Source organism: Rhopilema esculentum, chromosome 1 (genome assembly GCF_057945365.1).
Source record: "Rhopilema esculentum isolate cy_ngs chromosome 1, ASM5794536v1, whole genome shotgun sequence".
In the NCBI taxonomy this organism is placed as follows: Eukaryota; Metazoa; Cnidaria; class Scyphozoa; order Rhizostomeae; family Rhizostomatidae; genus Rhopilema; species Rhopilema esculentum.
This window is the reverse complement of record NC_142815.1, coordinates 1,090,308-1,111,085: the sequence shown is the minus strand read 5'-3', so window position 1 is coordinate 1,111,085 and position 20,778 is coordinate 1,090,308. Positions and strand designations below refer to the sequence as shown.

The following is a 20,778-nucleotide window of genomic DNA, read 5'->3' as shown; positions in this document are numbered from 1 at the left end:
CTGTTGACAGATTCTGCAAGGCACTCACAGTGAACAAGAAGATGTTGGAGAACTTTGACTACAGCTGCTGCAATGTTCTACGAAGATCTGGAAAGCACATCAAAGCTAACATTTCAGGAGACTCGAAGAAAATAGTTGGGGAATTGATAAAGAATTGTGCATTTCAGGTCATTCCTGGAAGAAAGTATAGCTCATATTCAGGTGTGAAGCCAAGCTTACTAGAAGATTGTGACATCCATGCAATGTACAAGTGGATACAGGATCACAAAAGTCTTGTAAAATTGAACAAAGCTGGTCGCTGAGTTATGTTCTTTCAATATTTTCCATTTTGAAGTCACTTTCCAAATGACAATGAAACTGGACTGGAAAGTATGTTTGTTCTTGCTAAGAAGGAATTTTCCCTTGCTGATATTCAGGAAAATTTTGTTCAAGGGCTGTTTTGTTGAAAACAGGGGTCCAGGGATTGTTGCAGCTGTGTAGCTATCTCTTTCACTTTTTTCAGTTCTCTATCTCTGTGTTCTGTTGTAATTTCTTATGTGTTGTTTGGTGTTTGTCTTTGCTTATCAAATTTACTGAAAAACTGTGAAAGTAAAAGTGTCACCAAAAGTGAAAGTAAAGTTACTGTAAAAGTTTCATCCATGGTGGGGAGCAGATGACCTTGAGCCTTCCCCACATTTACTTTTATTAAAAATTAGGTTTTGATGTTATAGAAAAACAGTGTTGACTAAAAGAGCTTTGGCTACAGGTTGATGTATAAAATTAACTTCGCAAATATAAATCTAAATATTTAACTATAGATAACAAACATGGAGGCATTTGGAAATGGGAGGAGTGTATATGGTGTCATTGTAGAGAAGGCTATCAAAAAGTTGTCTTGATAAAAAAGGATATCAAAAGTTTTATAGCACAATTTTGTTAATGAGGGAGCAAAAGATCTCATTTATTTGAAAGGATTGCAAGTATTGGTATTTGCTTGACATATAGGCCTTTCGTTTTCTGTCCTTGTTCAAATAACTTTTGTTTTGAAGGTATAATATAAGTTATCAGTTGAGTCCATGTTCATGGAAGATAAATGTATTGATTTGCCGTTACTTAATGCTTGGAATATATGTTGAAGCAGGACTACACATCTGCTACTTTCTGCACATCTGATTTTGTGAATAGTAATTGAAATTATGTCTCATAACTATTTTTTGTTTTCTGGTTCACAAATTTCTAGAGGGGAATTCAAGTTTTGCATGAAACTGGGGATGGGGGTGGCTGGGTGGGTGGCTGAAATTGTTAACAAAAAGAAGATCTGAATTAGTACAATAGCACATGAGATATCCCTTTTTTGCAAGTTTTACGTTTGTAAAAGCATTTCAAATATTTTAAGACAGATTTTCAGAGCCCAGGAGAATTGGAAACATTCCACTGAAAAACTTTTGCTGATGGCAAACCATTCTCACTTAACAATAGAACATGGATTTGACTTGTATGTATCCCTAGAGCTGTCTATTTTTAGCCCTCCTCCATTCAGTGACTGTATGATTCCAATGTTTTCCTGACTTTGATTTTATGTAGTTCACATAGAAGTTGTGTTAGAATTAAGCTAATTGATGTGTGTGAGACATTGCACATTGCATGTTTTCTTGTATTTTATTTAAAGTCCTGCAGTCTAAACAAAACAAATATTTGCAGGATTTTTATATTGCCTTATGCACATGCAAGGAAAATCCCAACATCCGGCATATTACTCTTGGCAGGGTCAGGCCTATGAATGTCCTAGTACTCATTCCCAAACTCGCAAGTCTGCAACTAATATTGCAATATAAGGAACAAAAGGAATTGAAAAAATAATAATTACACGATCTGTGATAAAATTTTCACTAAATACAGTATCTATTTTTCAAATACATTTCTAAACTTTGAATGTTCACTTCTATCTTCAACTTAGCATTAGTTCCATAGGTATCAATATGTGATAAAGATTAAACAAATACTAGAAGTTTGTCAACCTTTAATACCTGGAACAACTGAAACTTGATCTGAAACATAACAATTATGTGCTCTCAAATAGTAAAGAGAACAATTTAACATATCTGAGTTGTGCTGTTTCAACTTCTTAGAAATTATTGTTTCCAAATGACCATAGTTGCAAGGCATGGAAAGGTTAACATTCTTACAAAGGTTTCTGTACAACATCAAGCAGCACATTAAAAGAAGGTGTGTGTGTCAGCATTTACATATCTACAAAGACATTTATACAGCTTATACATAGGGCCTCATAATTATTTGATGTCCCTGACAAAATCAATTATGTCACTTGACTTGTAGGGTTTGAAACTTACCCTGTTTGAAGCTGAAACTTAATGATAAATCATTAGCTTTAGATAGAATCCTACCTCATTATAAATGATCTCAAAATTGACACTCCCCTGGTTCTAGTCTAATGAACCTGACTTGCATAAGGATTAAATGAAAGAGAGCATGGGTGTAAGACCAATTCCTTCCAATGGATGAGTGTCACTATAAGATTTCTCATGTTTTTTTTGTCATTGGAAATTTTTTGGATATTTTCTAGTATTTTTTAGACGTCACTTATACATCATACTTCCATTGGCTCATCATTTTCATCATAAATGAAAGGTTTCACCCCATGGTAATCAATGATAGATCCCAATGAATGATCTTGAGTCCCAGACTGGTCAATTGATTCAATGGCTCTGTCAATTTCACCAACATCCACATCACCAAATGACATAATATCAGAATCATCCCTTATGTCAAGCCAGTGGTCTTCAATTTCATCTTCAAGATCATCAAATGATGTTGCATCAGGGTTCAAATCATCAGGGACTTCCATATCACCAAACGTTTCATTCAATAGCTGGAAAATCAGGGATGCATGTTTCATTCGCCATATTTTATTTTTGATAGGACATCATCAAGATTGAACAGGTGATGGCAGCACTGCATAATCTGATTGATATGGAAATCTGTAAACTCCATCGTGACCTTTGGTGTAGATTTTTCTTGATTTGTGGTGAACTCTTGTTTGAACACATTCTTTAATGATAGAAGCCTCATCAGCAGATCATCTTTTTGCTGCTGTGTTACTAATCTCACTCTTGTTGGGACTGACACAACCTCCTTTTTTGAGAAATGAAGGATTTGTGCAGAACATGGGATGTTACAAGAACATTTCAAAAGACAAACATCACAGCACAAACAACCAAGAGTAGTAGCTATGGGATGACTGCCAGGGAAAATGCTCTCAATATTCTTTCGCCTACATTTATCACTTGTGACATATTCCTTCGTGTCAGACTGACAATTACTTGTTAGAAATCCATTGTACAGTAGATAACAGAAGCTAATCTGTCCATCACGTCCAGCTCTGCCGCATTCTTGAATATATGCCTCAATGCTTTTTGTAGGACCAAAGTGTACAACCCTGTGCACTTGCTTGCAATCGATACCCATTCCAAAGGCTGTTGTCACAACTAAAATTCGAAGATAACTTTTTTCAGCACCAACCTCTTTCAGCACATGCTCCTTAACAGAAGATGGAGTACCAGCATGAAACATTTCCATCAACCTGCTTCGAAGATTGGAACTGCTATCAGCATACAACATTTCCCCAAGTAAAAGCTGGAATGTCCTCCAAATAAGAGCACACTGGTTTCTTGTTTGACAGAAGATTATAGTCCTCATTGTTTCAACACCCTTTTCTGCCAATTCATCCAGCAACTCTGAAAATAGGACCTCAAACTTGATGTCATTGCTAACATACTTGCTGAAGAACAACAAGTTATTCTTCATTGGACTCTTTTCAATGACATGCATTGATGAACTTTCCAAGTTTAAAACTGAATAGATAGCAGCTTTTGTTGCTCTTGAAGCAGTAGCAGTGAAAACAGCTAGCTTCACTGATTGATCAAGAAATGATCTGATTTCGCCAAGCTGACCATACCACTTTCTGAAGGGAGCTTGTTGGCCAACATTAAGACCCCTAAAAACAAAATAAATTGATTTAAAAAATGATGAAGTGTAGTAATCCAGACATATACTAAATTTGATAAACTATTGGCTTTGATTTTCAATAAAATTTTTGTGTTCATGTTAGCCACAGATTTTACCCAATATTTTATTACAGATAACATTCCAAGGACAACTTCCACCCATGTCTTGAAACTAGTTGTGTTACAAGCATGATAAAAAGATGTTGTTAAACAAAATATCTTGCTAATGAAAACTCACGCTTGGTGATAGACCCTCTTGAAAACAAAATATTGTCCTTGTTTTTTTCAAAGGCAAGTTGTTGCAGGAATTACATTGGGGGTCTGAAATAGAGAAGCCCAATATTTTGGAAATGGATGCCCAGATGGAGATTTAAATATGAGCAAAATTGTACACCTCAGATGGAGGTAAAATATTGCATTTTCTGCAGTGTGTTGTGTTGCTTTCATATGGACTGCCTTTGCTCCATATGTACCAGAGAGATGCACTTTTATAACTCTAAAAAATACAGTTTGACACATACCATTGTGCTATACAATGGGCTTCATCAAATGTAACGCAGACACAATAATCCTTGAATGCAGTGGAGGACAGAAATCGTGGCCATCGACATGTTGCCAACATTGATTCGGGTGACATGAATATTATATTATATACCCCTCCATTTTCAATTTCTAGCAGCACTTCCTCTGACTGATCAGCATAAATGGCAGCCGTATTAATACCCAATGCTCTAAGCTTTGATACTTGGTCGAGCATTAAAGACTGCAGCGGAGTTACAACAAGAATGCAACTTGGTAAAGTGAGCTGGTTCATCAGATAATCATTGACAAATGGTATGACTTGATAAATCAGGGACTTCCCATAACCAGTTGGTGCGCTGAAATACAAATGTTTTCCTAGGAAAAAATGTCGTAAAGCCTCCAGCTGCTCTTCATGCATCGAACTTATCCCAAACATTGTCTTCGCAAACCCTAACCCTTCCTCGAATTTTTCTTTGTTCCAAACAGCAATATCTCTCACAGTAACACTTTTCACGGTCGCCATTTTGAAATCGAGCAAAAACGTGACTTTTTAAAAATGCCACGCGGATTAGAGCGGTTCGATAAGATAGTCGCGTTATCCAATGGAATCATCTCCCAAAAAATTGGGAGATAGATTTGATTGGTCCTTAAACAATAAAATAACAAGAGGGCTGCTTGACGTTGCGATTGCAAAGGAGGCGGGAACAAGCCTTTTGACTTTAATTTGCAGACTCTACTCTTCGGGATAGAAGTGTCTGAGGCTGGGGGCAGGCTAGGGAAAAGACATTGCAAGGTTGGAGAAGAGTTTACCAGACACAGCGGATGGAAATGTTTATGAAAAGCTGAATATTAAATTGAACAACTACTTTGTGCCAAAACAGTGATTCAAAAGACCATTAATAAGAAATTGAATTTAACGGAATTTCTACAAGAAATTAGCCAACTTAAAGATGTCAACCGACAAGTCCAAAAAATGAAGACATATTATGATGAAGGCACCAGAGTAGCCAAAGTAGGTGCAAAACCAACCACTAGCAGAACAAGAGGCAATAAAATCAATTATCAAAAACAGAATTGACCGCCAGAAACAAAGAACACCAGTTCAAGGCACTTACTAACCAAAGCAAGAGGAAGATTCAAGCAGATGGAAGACTTGCACAACCTAACAACATGAAAATACAGCAAGAAAAAAGACATGTCAAAGTAGCAAAATAAAACACAGAAATGCAGGAGATGTTGAACAAAGTTGAACAATACAATCACGTGTTTGAAGGCATTGGAAAAATCCATGACAAAACCAAATAATCAAGAGATGTATGGAAAGTTCAACATGAGACCAGAAGCTGCACCGATAGCACAGAAGCCAAGACAAGTACCCTACTACTTGCAAGAACCTTTCAAACAATGGCTTGACCAGGGTGTACAAGAAGACCTGTTTGAGAAAGTCCCAGAGAATGAACCCATCACACGGTGTTCACCTGTTGTTGTACAGCCTGAACCAAGCTTCATAAACACTGAAATATAACACCTGCAACTACAAATGATACGTGCCAGTGTAGATTTGCGAGTACCTAACAGTTACATGGAATGTAGCAGAATAACACAACCACCAATAGTAGAAGACTTTGTACACAAGTTCCATGATTGCACTATATAGTCAAAGCTAGACTTAGGCAAGGATATCACCAGCTTGTACTTGATCTTGAATCCAGATCAATAGCAACCTTTAGCACACCGTGGGTGTAATTACAGACCCAAAAGACTGGTATTCGGAGCGAAAGAGTCGCAAGATCTTTTCGATGATGCTATGTAGAAGATATTTGGCGACATTCCGCGCTGCTTAAACCAAAGGCATGATTGGAAAAGACACTCATTGGAGCAAAAGACTGGAAAGAACACAACCAGTCACCAAAACAATTTCTTCAGAGTTGTGGAATTTGGTATATCTCTTTTTTTTCTTTATTTTTCTTCTTTGGTCCCATATTCGATATCAAATGTTGGGGAATGCACTGTTAAAGTGCATCGTCCTGGGCCACGGCATTGTGTGGTAGGGTGGCCAGTTCCTCTCCACGCCGCTTTTACCTCCCTAGCATTTTTCAACTAGGTACTCATTTTCAGCTGAGTGAACTGAGGGCCGTCCACGAACCGGAATCGAACCCGGGGTGCTGGCATGGCAAGCGCCTTAACAACTCAGCTACCGCAGGACCAAAATCTCTAAACTGTGAAAAATGCCAGTTTGGAAAAAGTGAGATTGAATTCTATGGATATAAATTCTGTTCACAAGGTCTACTGAAGAGAAGGTTAAAGCTTTACCAAAGGAGAAGGTTTAAGACCAAAATCGAAGACAGAGGTAAGAAGTTTCCTCGGCATGACCGGATACTTATCCAAGTTTATCCCTGGAAATGCATCATTGACAAAGTCACTGAGAGACTTGACATTAAAAGAAACACAATTTCACTGGAATGAAGAAGAAGAAGCTTTTCAGAAGCTTAACGATAGCATATCCTGCCAGGATGTGATTGCGTTCTTCAATCCAAAGCTACGATTAATGGTCAGAACAGAAGCCAGTTACAACAAAGGACTATCAGCAGGACTATTCCAGAAGACGTAGAAGGGATGGCAACCAGGTCACTTCATAAGTAGAACGCTGACAGAGACTGAGAAGAAATACAGCCAGACATAGAAAGATGCACTTTGCGTAAAGTGGCCAAAGAAAGATTCAGCATCTACCTACTTTCCTAGATTCAGCACCACGTTTCACTATCATCACAGCCAGGGATGGCACCACCGGGGGGCTTGGGGGCAGGAGCCCCCCCGAAATTTTATTAACCTAGCCCCCACCTCAAACCCAGTGTCGACTTCATTGAAAAACAATGATACCAAATTGCCGAAGTAAATTCGTTGAATCTAAATCCTTTTCGCTAGATCCTAGCAGTCATTGTTGGATTCCTTGCCATTGGCTGGCAAGGGAACCCCAAAGACACGTAGACATGACCTTCGGCTGTATTGATCTGCGTCATCAAGCCTTCCTTACAATTCTGATAGCTTTGCCTGGAAAACCTCAATTTTTCTCTCAAGAATCGAAATTTTCTTTCTCAAAGGCTCCGTTGCTTGAGCAATTTTTTATATCTATCATTGCTTCTATATTGCTTTCCAATTTCTCCATGAGGGCATCCATGTGATCGTTGCTAACAAGGCTTGAAACAGTGTTGTTAATTATTTTTTTAATGGTTTCTTCATCCATGTTTGAAGTTTGGATGGCGCATTTCAAAGGCATCGGGATTCAAAATGGTCACACTGGAGGCCTAGCTTGCCGCTCTCTGGATTGATTTGGAGGTGTATCGCAAGTAAGAAAGAAGATAACTTGCTAAACGTGCTAACAATGCTCCATATAATAATTCATATCTTCTTCAAGCTTTATTTATATCATAGTCCGTAACAAGCACAGTAACATAATGGAGCGGCAAACAACATGACTGCTCTCCTCATTGTGTTTTGTGGTTATTGCTTCTCCACTCAATTGTTTAATACATAAAAAACTGTTTTCCATTGGACTGCTGAATGGTCCAACTAGGCCAGGATGCTTCAATGTCTTTATGATGCTCCTTTGTCTTCTGTTGAAAAGGGTTGCATGCTTCCTGTGCCTGTTGCTGTTCTTGTTCCACCTTGCCCACCTGCAGAGTCACTCAATTTTCTGCAATGCCAGGATGAAGACCTAGCTATGATTGTTAGATATCTCAAAACTTTGCAATTTGCCTTCAAGTGACACCCAAGCTCTCAATTTGCTGCTTACTATTGATTCATATCATCTTGATGAAGGAGGTCTTCTTAGCCATTGGTGGACGGTGGCCATATGCATTCTCTTGTCTTGCAGTTAATTCCCGCTACTTAATGACACAATGTTCTCGTTGCATGTCACAATAACCCATCTGCTGGCCACCTAAGTACTGTCAAAACGTATGAGAAAGTTAGAAGTCGATATTATTGGCATGGCATATACATGACATTGAGCATTGGTGCCACTTCTGTGTTGATTAGGCCATGAAGAAAATTACATGCCAACATGGTAAAGCGCCTTTTTTGCCTTAACCAGTTGAAGTAGCTTTTGACCGCATTGCCATTGATGGTTTGGGTCCTTTTCCACCTACACATGATGGTAATCGATACATAAACGTGTTCTTCGATTATTATACATGGTGGCCTGAAGCTTTTGCTTCACCATCTATCGAGGCTTTTCGATTAGCCAACCTGCTTGTCAATGAAATCCTTGCTCATCAGGGTGCTCCTCAAACTTTCAGTCGGATAGAGGTTTCAAATTTTTATCAGTCGTTGTTGAAGAAACTTTCAGACTGATGAACATGGGTAGCACGCATACTACTGCCTATCATTCACAAACTGATGGCTTGGTTGAGCGTTTCAATGGTGCTCTTGATGAATATAAAGCCTTGTTTGGATTCAACAACGAAGATTTAGGCCAACATCGAGCCAACATCATTGATTTAGGCATTTTGAAAATATCTTTAGACCCTTCAAAGTGCTATTTGTATCGGAGATTGAGCGCAGATTACTAAGGGAAGAAAGTCAAGAAAAATGCTGAAGTGTTTGGTTTGTAAAGAGGTATATAAATCTGATTACAGAAAAGAACATAACCGAAAGTATCACCTTGCTAGAAAAAAGAAAAGCAATACCGTTTTGTCAAGCAGGACAAGTAGTGGTATCAAACCCATTTGCAGCAGCTGCAACTACAGCCAAGAAAAAGCGCTTGACGTCGAGTTGGTTGCTCTAACCCCCAGTAGAAAGAAAACAAAAACCACAAAGCGGCAGAATGTGAAACTTCAATCGAGAGTTATACAGCTACTGGAGACATTGCGAATAAAGATGATGTATTTTTTCCGACAGAAACAAATGCAGACAATGCGGACACTAACGCGTTCATAGACGAGGCGAGCACAAGCAAGGTTTACTTTCTGTTTATTTATCGTATTTTTGTATTTATTTATCCTGCATTTGAGACACTCATTCATCATACACAGCAAAGTGCCGAACAGAGAAATCTAAAATGTCATAAGGAGTGCAAAAAATGTATTCCTCTCAAATTCTCCAATGTAACAAAAAAGCTCAATGTTTCAACCTAAAGCACCATGCATTAATGACGTTGGACAAAACTGTGAAATTTTTACCCCTTTGCCCCTTGTCGGGGAAAAAATATAACATTGTTTTAGAAAGATACGTCAATGTTTGTTTTGGTACACCAATGTTTGTTTTGGAAGCATTCTCCCATTTTCCAGAATAGGAAGCATTCTCGCACTCATTCACTCACTCACTCACAGATTCACTCATTTATTCATTCCTTTATTCAAGGAGAGTGAAAATCCTACTGTCAGATCAGAGCCAATTCTGAGGAAAACATTGACAATCACGAAGAAAGTTCATCAGAAAACACCAAATGGTCCAAAAGATTTGTCACAGAAGTTGGAAGATGGTCCAAAGCAACCATTGAAATTGACGTATCCTGCTCACCTGATCGAAGGTTCATATCGCCGATTTAACTCTTCATTTTACCAAAGGCATCAATGGCTAGAGTACGCAGAAGTTGCAGATGCAGTTGATTGCTTTCATTGTCGGCATTATCCGGAAGAGTCTCATCAAGAAGTAACTTTTACTGAAGCAGAGTATAGACAGTGGAATAAATGTTATGGGAAAGAAAGTAGCCTAAAAAACATGAAAGAAGTGAGATGCACAGGAACGCTATAGAGCATAGCAATACACAAATGATATTGAGAAAAACAGGCAAATCCCGGCAAACTCTACTCAACATGCTAGGAGATAAGTACAGAAAGGTTGCTGAAGAGAACCGACACTATCTAAAGACAGTGTGTGAAGTTCTTCTCTTTACAGCTAATCAGAAGATAGCACAGAGAGAAAGTGGTTCTGTTTATCGAGATGCCGATTTTGATATTGAGAATCTCTCCTATGGTTCAAATTGTGGTAACTTCTTGGTGATTCTTGCCTTGGTAGCAAAACATGACACAATCGTAGCAAAAAAAATCAAACGTGGACCAAGGAATGCAAAGTATACTCACCATAGCATTCAAAATGCATTATTTGATGTCATGGCTGACATGGTCCGAAGGAAAATACGCAATGAAATTACTCAGGCGACATATTTGGCCTTGCTTGCTGATGAAAGCAAAGATGTTTCAAAAAAGGAGCAAATATCTTTTATTCTTAGATATGCACTTAACGGAATGATCCACGAGGAGTTTGTAGGGATGAAATCGGCTACTCATGGGCTGGATGCCGAAAGCCTTTCAGCAACAATCCTCGAATTTATGGCAGCGTTTGGGATGAACATGAACAACTGTGTGGGACAAGGTTGACGGAGCTTCAGTAATGGAAGGTCATGTCAGTGGTGTGAATGTTTTGGTACAGAGGGAAGCCCCATTGGCTAACTACGTGCACTGCTCCAACACAGACTGAATTTAGTCGTTGTTGATGTCTTAAAGAACATCAAGAAGGTAGCTGATTTTTTCGTCATTCTCCAAAAGTTATATGTTTTTATACGTGGAAGTGCAGTTCAAATGAAATGTATTCAGCTCCAAAAAGACATGAACCTTAAACGTTGTCGGTGAAAGAGTTGTAGATGAAAAAGTTGTCGGACACACGATGGTCTTGTCAGTATGAGATGTGCAGCACGGTCTATAGGCGACTCGGAGTGATGATAAAGCTTTTGCAGCAAATTGATTCGCATGATAAAGATAGAGTTAGAGCTTTTGATGCACGTTGTTTGCTCGTATCACTGAACGAGGATATCTGCTTACTTTTGGTCACAGTGAAGGAAATTTTGATGAATTGTAGGGCTGCGTCAGATTTCCTACAAAATTCAGAGAATTATCTTGCTGATGCAGTGGATATTGTTGAAAATATGATTAAAGGAATTGCATCGTTGAGAAAAAAAAGCTGTTATGCTGAACTGAATTCCAAGGCTGAAGAACTTTGTGAAGATAATGACATTCAGACAAGAGCACCTAAAAGGGCATCACGGGTACCTGAGAGGTTTGAAGATGAATTGATAGATTCTACGATAGATATGAGAGCACTGCCCACAAATTCTTTCAGGACTGCCATTTTCTATCCTTTGATTGACAGGGCTCTTGCGGAGTTAAATCGTCGATTTAGTGCTGGAAAAAGAAATAATGAAAGGAATATCTGCGTTAACTCCAAAGTCATCATTATTTCTGCAATTGGGAAGTATTACAGCTTTTTGCAAAAATGTACAAATGCAATTTGGGCGACTTGGAGCTCGAGGTCCTCAACATGAAGAGAATGCTGACAAGGAAACCGACAGGAGAGAAGCCTAAAGGCCTTTTGGAATTTTCATCTCTGACGTGATTTTTTTTTCGAGTTGAACAGACCATTGACAATTGCATGCGTAATTCCAGTGTCAAATGCTTTCTGCGAGAGGTCTTTCAGCACGTTAAGAGTTGTGAAGAGTTACTTACGAAATAGGATGACAGATGCTAGACTAAATAGTTTGATGCTTTTGGGTATTCAAAGCAAAAGAGCAACTCATTGGATTTAGATACAGTAATAGACAACTTTAAATGCAAATTTCCAAACTGTAGAATTTCGCATGTGTAATTCACGTAATATTTTGTTCAGATCCAAGCTTGATTATTTGTTTTTCTGTTATGTTTTCAGGGAAGCGTGGTCCGTAAAAATTTCCCTGGTTCACTCACTGTCGGCACTTTGACATTATAGCCCCCCAGCATTTCTTCCCTGGCGCCATCCCTGATCACAGCACACAAACCACTGTTAACACGTTTTAACAAAGCAGCAGCTAACCTACCACCCAGCATAGAGAAATGGGTAATGGCTATGCAAGACGTTGCTTTTGAGATGAAGTACCAGGCCAGCAAAGATGAACAAGAACCTTTGGACTTTTTGTCTCATCATCCTTTGCCAATCACAGATGATGAAGTCACAGAACATACAGTGAAAGCTATCGTCAATGATAGACCAGCAGTACTCCTAAGCAAGATAAAAGAAGAAACCAGAAAAGGTGAAACACTCCTAAAGCTCAGAACCATCATCACCAAAGGCGACTAGGAGAACCACAGACGAGATCCAGACACTGCACCGTTTTACTCAATCAAGAATGAGTTATGCGTAGCAGAAGACCTCATCTTCAGATTGGACAAGATCGTGCTACGAGTAAAGCTACAACAAAAGGTGACACCCTTACATCGGAGGGCCAACAGACATTTGGAACGTTTTATGCTGCTCTTAAACAAAACAGAACAGATAGCCCACCTCCAAGGCAAAGACAAACTGGAGAAGAACATAGCAATACAAGATATGCTAATTTCATACTGGGACATGCCACACCCAGCCACCAGTGTGTCACCTTACAAAGCTATGAACAGCCGAGCAATATGGACTAAGCTAGTCTATACACCACCTATCAAAGATGAACCAAACAGACAGGATCAGCTAATTAATGAGCGAGATGAACGGTACAAAGCTAGGTTGAATAACAATTTATCAGCAAAGGCTCACAGTTTCATACTATTAGAATTCCACGGAGAGTACCTTGAAAGATAAACTACGGTTGAGCGAACGTAACAGGATATAATGCTAGGCCACATTACCTATTCAGCGTAAGAGCAGTAAAGCGTGTTCACAGCATGACTAAGCAAGGCTTAACCATAGAAATAGTAGAGCTAGAATGGGCGCTCTATTGTTCGCCTATTGTTTTCTGCGTAATACCAATGGGCAGCAAAGATGGTAGCAACATGTTGGCAAAAAGCTGTTGTGGCGTACGTTGTACACAAATAAGAAGTTATGGACTTACCGATTCTGCGTGGTGATACGAGAAGACAAATTTCATGGAACCTTTTCAGCCCCTAAATAGAAGAAGGGGACTTATTTACTTTTTCCTTACGCCACAGTGAGTCGTTTTACGGTTTTTCTTCGTATTTTGTTTGGACTCCTTTCTCCGCCAAATTTCCTTTCGTAGGCCTGCTTAGTAATTAATTATGTCTAAATCCAATTTCAAGTTCATTATATTTAGACAACCTTTAACCATTAGAAATGGGTATGCGATATTATTTTTGAGCAGTACTTAATAAATTCCTCAGGTTTTGGCCTAGAAGAAGCACGGAAGTTACTGGTAAACAAGTATCAACAACAGCCTGATTCAGTGTCTAGAAAGTCTTATTGAAACTTGATGCATTCGAGGCTTATAACAAAATTTGCTTAAATTACCTTGAAATCAAATCCCAGCCACTAGGTTTGGGCAATTTCCAAGTTTTGAATCAACATGTTCCAATTCAAATGAATTTATGTAAACAGCGTTGTTGTTTTCAGCTGAACGGATGTGCAGTAGACTAAGAATGACTAAGAATCCCTCCTCCAAACCTTAAGCAAATATGAATCTAAAATCCAGTCGCTAGAATTATTTTATCCTTGAATATGGTATCTTAGAACTAAATATTTACATTTTTTACAGATTGAAGATAAAGATGGCATTTCCTCCATCTATAATAAAAAGCCCACCAGGTTACTTAACCGCCGCCTGGCACTCGGCATTACCTCATGGTACAAGTTTTATAATTTTTTTTGAAATTATCTCTTATTGTGTAATATTCTTATCATCTCTTATTATGTAATATTCTTGAAATCATATTATATTCTTCATTGTAAAACAAAATTTGCTTTGTAAGTTCTTGAAGACTGATTTCCTTTTATTATACGTTCTGTATAGACCCTTCCAAATTGGTGGTAAAACAACACAAAGTAATTCTTAATGATCTGTTTAATCAAAATGATGATATGGTTATCTCAAAGTTGTTCATTAAGGACATGACAGTGTTGTGAGTGCTCTTGTAGAGATCTGAAGGTATTGTTTTTCATTTTGTGCAAGACTGCTGATGTTATTTTAGCATTGATTTCCTTTGAAATACATTGCCACCTGCATAATTCTGTTCTAGCAAGTTTGTCTGTACAGTCAACTATCTTGTACACTGATGGAACCAACAAATTTCCATACCGTTTGCAAGAAAGAAGAGAGAGGTGGCTCTGGTATCCATGGTCACCTGAACTGTCAGAACTTTGATAAAGGGAAACTGCACAGTCTGGACAATCTAATGATTCCAAAATTTCTTAACAATGTAGCCTGAAATGTGGACATCAGATCTCCAAACATTGTTTGTAAGTAGGATATTTGAGATGTTCGAGTCAATCTTATTATCTGGAATGTTTTTAGAATTTTCAAAATCAAGACAGTTTGCTGTTGATGGAGATTCAATCTTATTTTTAAGGAGTAACTGTCTCAAAGCATATTTGAACTGGATTGCAGTTGGATTATTGTTCCAACCTAGTCTACTTCAAAGGACATCTCCAGTTGGTCTTGAGAGAAGCGGTAAGTTAGAACATACTCAAATGGTGCTTCTGATCGTTCTAACAAGCCTCTGCTGATTTTCAAGATTGAAATTGATGAGACAGCAAAACCGAGAATAAAAGCCTTCCTTGGACCATTTACAATAGGCCGACCTGCTGTATCTTTAAGGGATTTAAGGGTCTCAATTCCATTCAGTAAGTAGGCTTCTATATCATAGAAATTTTCTAACCTTATAAGCTCCTTTGTATGCTTTCCAAATTTACTTTTCGAGTTAAGCATATCAAAGATATTGTTCATCAGAAGAATGAAGTCGCTGGTTGCTTTGCTGTCCTTAAATTCTTGCAACCCCAGATTTCTCAAAGAAGTTATTGCAGATGCCACAGAATGGCTTAAAGTCTGCGCTGCAACACTGACCTTCATTTTATGATCCTGCCACTGAATATGCTTTGTCTTGAGTTTATTTGCAAGATTAAGTATGTCATTTTTTCGTGTTCTATAGAGTGCAAGAACATACTCCCAAGATATTCTTTGTCCACCTGGGGTACAAAAGATCTTGATGGTGGAAAAGGCATTTCTTGCAAGCTTCAGCATGTGGCAGATATCAAGAATTACAAAGATCTTTTCATTGGGGTTTGATGGATGTGGAAATGATGTACCAAGGTGTTTTATATCACATCCAAGTTTCTCAGCCATGCTTACATTTTTAAGAGCACCATCAAAGATGACTGCATGAACTTTAGCTCCTCTCTCAGTAAGGAGATTAATTGCTTCACTTATGAGCTGTTTCAATATATTTGCATTTAGGTTGTTCGTTAAAAAGTACCCAATAGGGACATACCATGGCTTTTGTAGCCCTGAAGCCATTAAAACAAGAGCATTTGTTGCCATAGTGTCTGGGGTTTCTGCCTTAAAGTTGCCAAAGTCAACATTGCCAACAAATTTGGAATTCTTCTTATCCCATTCCATTTGTTTTCTTATAGCCATTTCATCGAGCATTAGTACAGAGTCCTTGCCTGCTACAGATTCAAAGGTTTTTTTTCAAAAAGCCTGGTTCACAGTCAATGTTTATAGACCAAGACCTTATTGTTGCTGGGTGTGGCATATTAAATGACTTTCTGATGAACTTACAGGCTCTTGGACTATAGAAGTGCAGAGAAATGGCAAACTCTTTCATTTCTTCAGAATACCTGGAACCAGACCCTTTTCTAAAATTCTGTGCTTCGTTTCTGAAGAGCTCTGTTGTCATATGCCCAAAGTTATCTGCCAACGACTTCTGATTTTCTTCAGAAAGCAATCTATACTTATGAAGCTGTGTCATGAGACCCTCAATAGTTTTTGCTTTCCTAAAATTTTGTGATCTGAGTTTGTTTATTATTTTGTTTTTTCGATTAAGCTTTTTCTTATATTTGTCTTTCATTTTCCTTGGTGAAATAGTTGATGCAAAAGCATGATCGAGTTTGACCTGCTTTGGATCAAGTGTGGGTGGTGTTTCTGCTTGCTTAGGATCAGACCTTTTAACAGGAGTTGCTCTTTTCTTTGTACATGGCTTTTGCAGATGTGCAGGGAAATTGAAAACAGAGGGGACAGCATCTTTATTCAAATACTTTTTACCTAAAGACTCTGAGTTTGGCATGGAGGGAGGATAGCTATAGTCACTTGGAAGAAAATGCTTTTCACAAATTCGTTGCGATGAAGAAGGATGCCAATGCTGATGACGCATTGCAATTGGCCATTTATGTAACAATGACTGATTCTGAAGTGGAAACCTGTTTAGAATTGGGCTCATAGTTAAATATATAACAGTATTTTTTGTACAAAATATATGGCTTGTGATTCTTCCACATCATTTGCATAATTGAAAACTAAGGACTTGCTTTTGGCTTTTGAAATTCAATTTTGTAATATTTGGCGAAGTTAACATTTTGGTCGTTTTATATACTAATAAATGAAAGAGAATTGAGCTCAAGATATTTGTCTGTCTTTGAATTTTAAAAAAATTATGAGCTGCTAATCTAAAATTAATATTGCTTAAAATAACCTGTATTCTACCCCCCCCCCCCTTACCGTTGTTATAATCCTGTATAAAAACAGGATAGGAATGGAAATTTTAACCTATCTATGCATTTCCTCATAAACTCATTACAAAAAGGGATATATGGTACCATATAGTTAAGTATGTATTCACTAAAATACATAAGAATACTATATATGCCCCCCTTTTTACCAGTTTGTTGGGAAATTTTGCTAGAATGTTATTTCTAACAAAATGTTATGTTATTTGTTGGAAAATTTATCTTTAAAATCCGAATTATTTCGTGAGATGATTATTATGTCTCTACCATCTGCTTGTAAACATAGTAGAAATATCGTTGATGAAAAGCAGTTGATCAAAATAATTAATAATAGTATAATAGAATTTTTGGAAGTTTTTTTCTATTCAAATTCCTATCAAGAATAAAGAGAAACACAGTTCACACAAATGGGCCTACTAACTTGTGGAACGATATGTTTGTTTGACCGGGAAGCAAGTCTTTTTTAGGAATCCATCGATTCTGGCAGCCGAAAGCAGCTCACGACACTACCATTTTCTTATCTTTAAACGCTAAATTATCTTTAAATGTTGACAACAGTATATTAGATTGATAAGTGAGACAAGCGCGTATACGGTGATAGGAGGCAATACTGTCCGCTGTGATTTCCCGCATATTTTTTTGCCAACTTGTTGCTACCATTTTGGATCCCCATAGTTCGCACGCGTCACGTGATAGACCGCGCATTCTAGCGCTACTATTGCTATGGGCTTAACTTAAAGTGTCAATCAATGATACTATGAGTCAACACCTGATAATAGTAAATGTCTTGTCACTCCCACGAAGATGCACATGCCTTGTGTGTGCATCTATTATTAGATTTCCACGGAGAGTATCTTGAAAAATAAACTACGGTTGAACGAACATAACAAAACCACTTATACAATCAGGATATAATACTAGGCCACATTACGTATTCAGCATAAGAGAAATAAAGCGTGTTCACAGCATGAATAAACAAGGCTTAACTTAAAGTGTCAATCAATGATGCTATGAGTCAACACGTGATAATAGTAAATGTCTTGTCACTCCCACTTGACGAATGTATATTGATATAAGTCAAACAAAGAAAGTACCATAGCAAATAATAAACAGTCCTTTCATTATGGTTTATCAGTTTACTCAACAGTCTATTCCCATCATTGAACGCAATTTTTGAAATCTTTCTTTTGCAAGTCCTTTAGTCAAAATATCAGCCGTTTGTTGTTCTGTAGGACAATATTCAAGCATGATATTGTTCTTTTCAATTGCTTCTCTGATATAATGATATCGTATATCAATGTGTTTTGTTTGTGCATGGTTCTTTGTGTTCTTTGAGAGTGCTATAGCTCCTTGATTGTCTTCATAGACTGTGGTTGGTTTTTGTTGTGCAAAACCAATGCTTTCAAGCAATCTCCTCAGCCAGACTGCCTCTTGTGTAGCAGAGCATAAAGCTATGTACTCTGCTTCAGTTGATGATAAGGCAATAACTGGTTGTTTCTTTGTTTTCCATGAAACAATTCCACCACACAATTTGAATAAATAGCTTGATGTTGACTTTCTTGTCGACAAATCACCAATCAGCATCAGAATAGCCAAGTAAGCTTGAATTCATTTCACTGAAGGACTCAAACTTAAGACCATAGTTCACAGTACCTTTTATATAGCGAAATATACGCTTTATTCCTTGCCAATGCTCTTTGCTTGTGTGTGACATAAATTGTGAAAGAGCTCCCCACTGCCGCTGCTATAACTGGTCGAGTGGCAGTTGCTGCATACGTTAAACAGCCAATTGCCATTTGGTACCTTTGAACGTCAACTGGAGTTTCATTTTCTTGCAGTTTCATATACCTCCTACCAGGCTCTAATGGAGTTGATACCAGCTTGCAGTTCGCCATATCAAACTTCTTCAAAATACTTTCCAAATACTTTGATTGTTTTTTCATGAGTGTCTAAGCTGCTCTGTTTCTATGAAAAAACATTCCCAGTATGTAGTGTAATTCTATTTGGTCTACCATATCAAACTTTTGACTTAACAGCTTCTTTTTTCCATTTATCATGGCATTGCTGTTTGACACAATGAGAATATCATCTACATATAGAGCAATAATGAGAATGTTGACTTGTCCATCAGCTTTCTTCTCAGATTTTATGTAGAGACAGGAATCAGCAGTGCTACACTTGTATCCATTATCCTTTAGAAATGAATCAATTCCAGCATTCCAGCACCGTGCCGCCTGCCTTAGACCATAGATTCCTTTGTTTAACCTGCATACATGATTTGGTTTATCAGCATTAATATAACCCTCAGGCTGCTTCATGTAGATTTCACTGTCCAAATTACCCTGAAGAAACGCTGTTTTTACATCCATTTGGTGTATTTCTAAATTGTTCTTGTTTGCCAATGCAAGTAATGAGCATATTGAAAAGTATCGAATGACAGGTGAAAATACCTCTTGGTAATCAATTCCTTCAGCTTATGAGTACCTTTGAGCTCCTAAGCGAGACTTAAAGCGGTCAACAGAGCCATCTGCAGTCCTCTTATAGTGAGGGAAAAAGCCATAACAATCGTGCATTTAGTGAAGAAAGCATGAAAATTGGCATACCTATAGATTTTGACATGCTGAAAACGATGAGATCGGGACCCCACCTGTAAAGTATCCCAAAAAGCTATTTTTAGATGATGATACTCGGACCCAGTCCTCCTCAACTAATTCTACCAATTTTACACCACACTTCCATATTAAAAGCATACAGAGTTGTATAAGTGTATAATCAGGCATGAAAATGCAATAATATTGTTATTTCAAAATGAATTGCCCTCATATTCTATTTTTAGATAGGGTTCTTGGTCCCAGACCTCCAGAAAAGGTGCTGATCATTTTTCTGTAGTACCCGGGAGCGAAATACTAAAATTACTAATATCACAGAGATTAAGATCCTCATAACGATGAAGGCAATTTCTCAACTTTCATATTAGGCCCGCAGTCTATTTTTAGAAAGAGGTACTTGGACCCAGACCTCTACAAAATTTTCAAAAACAATACGTCAAGTCATAAAAGTTAATTGAGAGGCAATCTTAAGTGTTGCAGCTTTTGAATTTCCAGCAACGTGGTATAATTACTGATCTGATCAGTTGCGTTGATGCATGTAGAAGATCCTTTGTCTTAAGAACGCGCGAGCACGCTACCCTTGAAGTGAGATACCTAGTAAAAAGAAAAGCCTGATCTTATCAAGATACAGGGGCGCGTGGCATGATATGAGTAGGGGATATTTTGACATGACTGTAAGCAGAAAGTAGCCAGAACAGTTCCAAAGAGTGTCATGTCCAGAAAGAGTTTTGAGCTCTTGGACGTACCCGATCACTTTGATAGATGTCAGACTGATAGAGAAATAGACTGGAATCTCTGTTTTCTGTGTCAAGGAGTCGATCAAACTGCGCTCGTGTGTCCAGCGAATGTTACTAGAGCTGATGCTAGTCGAGGATATCTTGCTGTAATAGAAAACCTTAGACGTTTTGAGGAGATAGGACAGCTACCGTCATCTCTGAAGCGAAGGTTCCAAAATCCGAATCTCTTAGATAATTTTGTTCAATACCAAGCAAAGTTTCATAAAAGTTGTAGAAATCGTTACAACAATTATCATTACAACAGGGTATGTAGAAAAAAGGCGCGTTGATGAAAGCAGCCAGGAACAAAGTTCCACTGTGACTTTAAAAACTCGATCTCTGTATACTGCAGATAAACAGTTGTGTAAAACTTACAGAGAAAACGGCGTAGTT

The 20,778-nt window shown here is 38.0% G+C and overlaps 1 protein-coding gene across 1 annotated transcript; it reads right to left on the bottom strand.

Annotated features, from left to right (window-relative positions):
* Positions 1–2,887: 2,887 nt before the first annotated feature.
* LOC135690431 (recQ-like DNA helicase blm-1) lies at positions 2,888–4,040 on the bottom strand. The gene has a single exon (XM_089108503.1). The coding sequence runs from the start codon at positions 3,826–3,828 to the stop codon at positions 2,893–2,895; it is 936 nt and encodes a 311-aa protein (XP_088964629.1). The 5' UTR covers positions 3,829–4,040; the 3' UTR covers positions 2,888–2,892.
* Positions 4,041–20,778: the final 16,738 nt, after the last annotated feature.

Excerpts from the sequence above, each read along its gene's own strand:
- LOC135690431 (XM_089108503.1), bottom strand. The coding sequence starts at position 3,828 with ATGCATGTCATTGAAAAGAGTCCAATGAAGAATAACTTGTTGTTCTTC.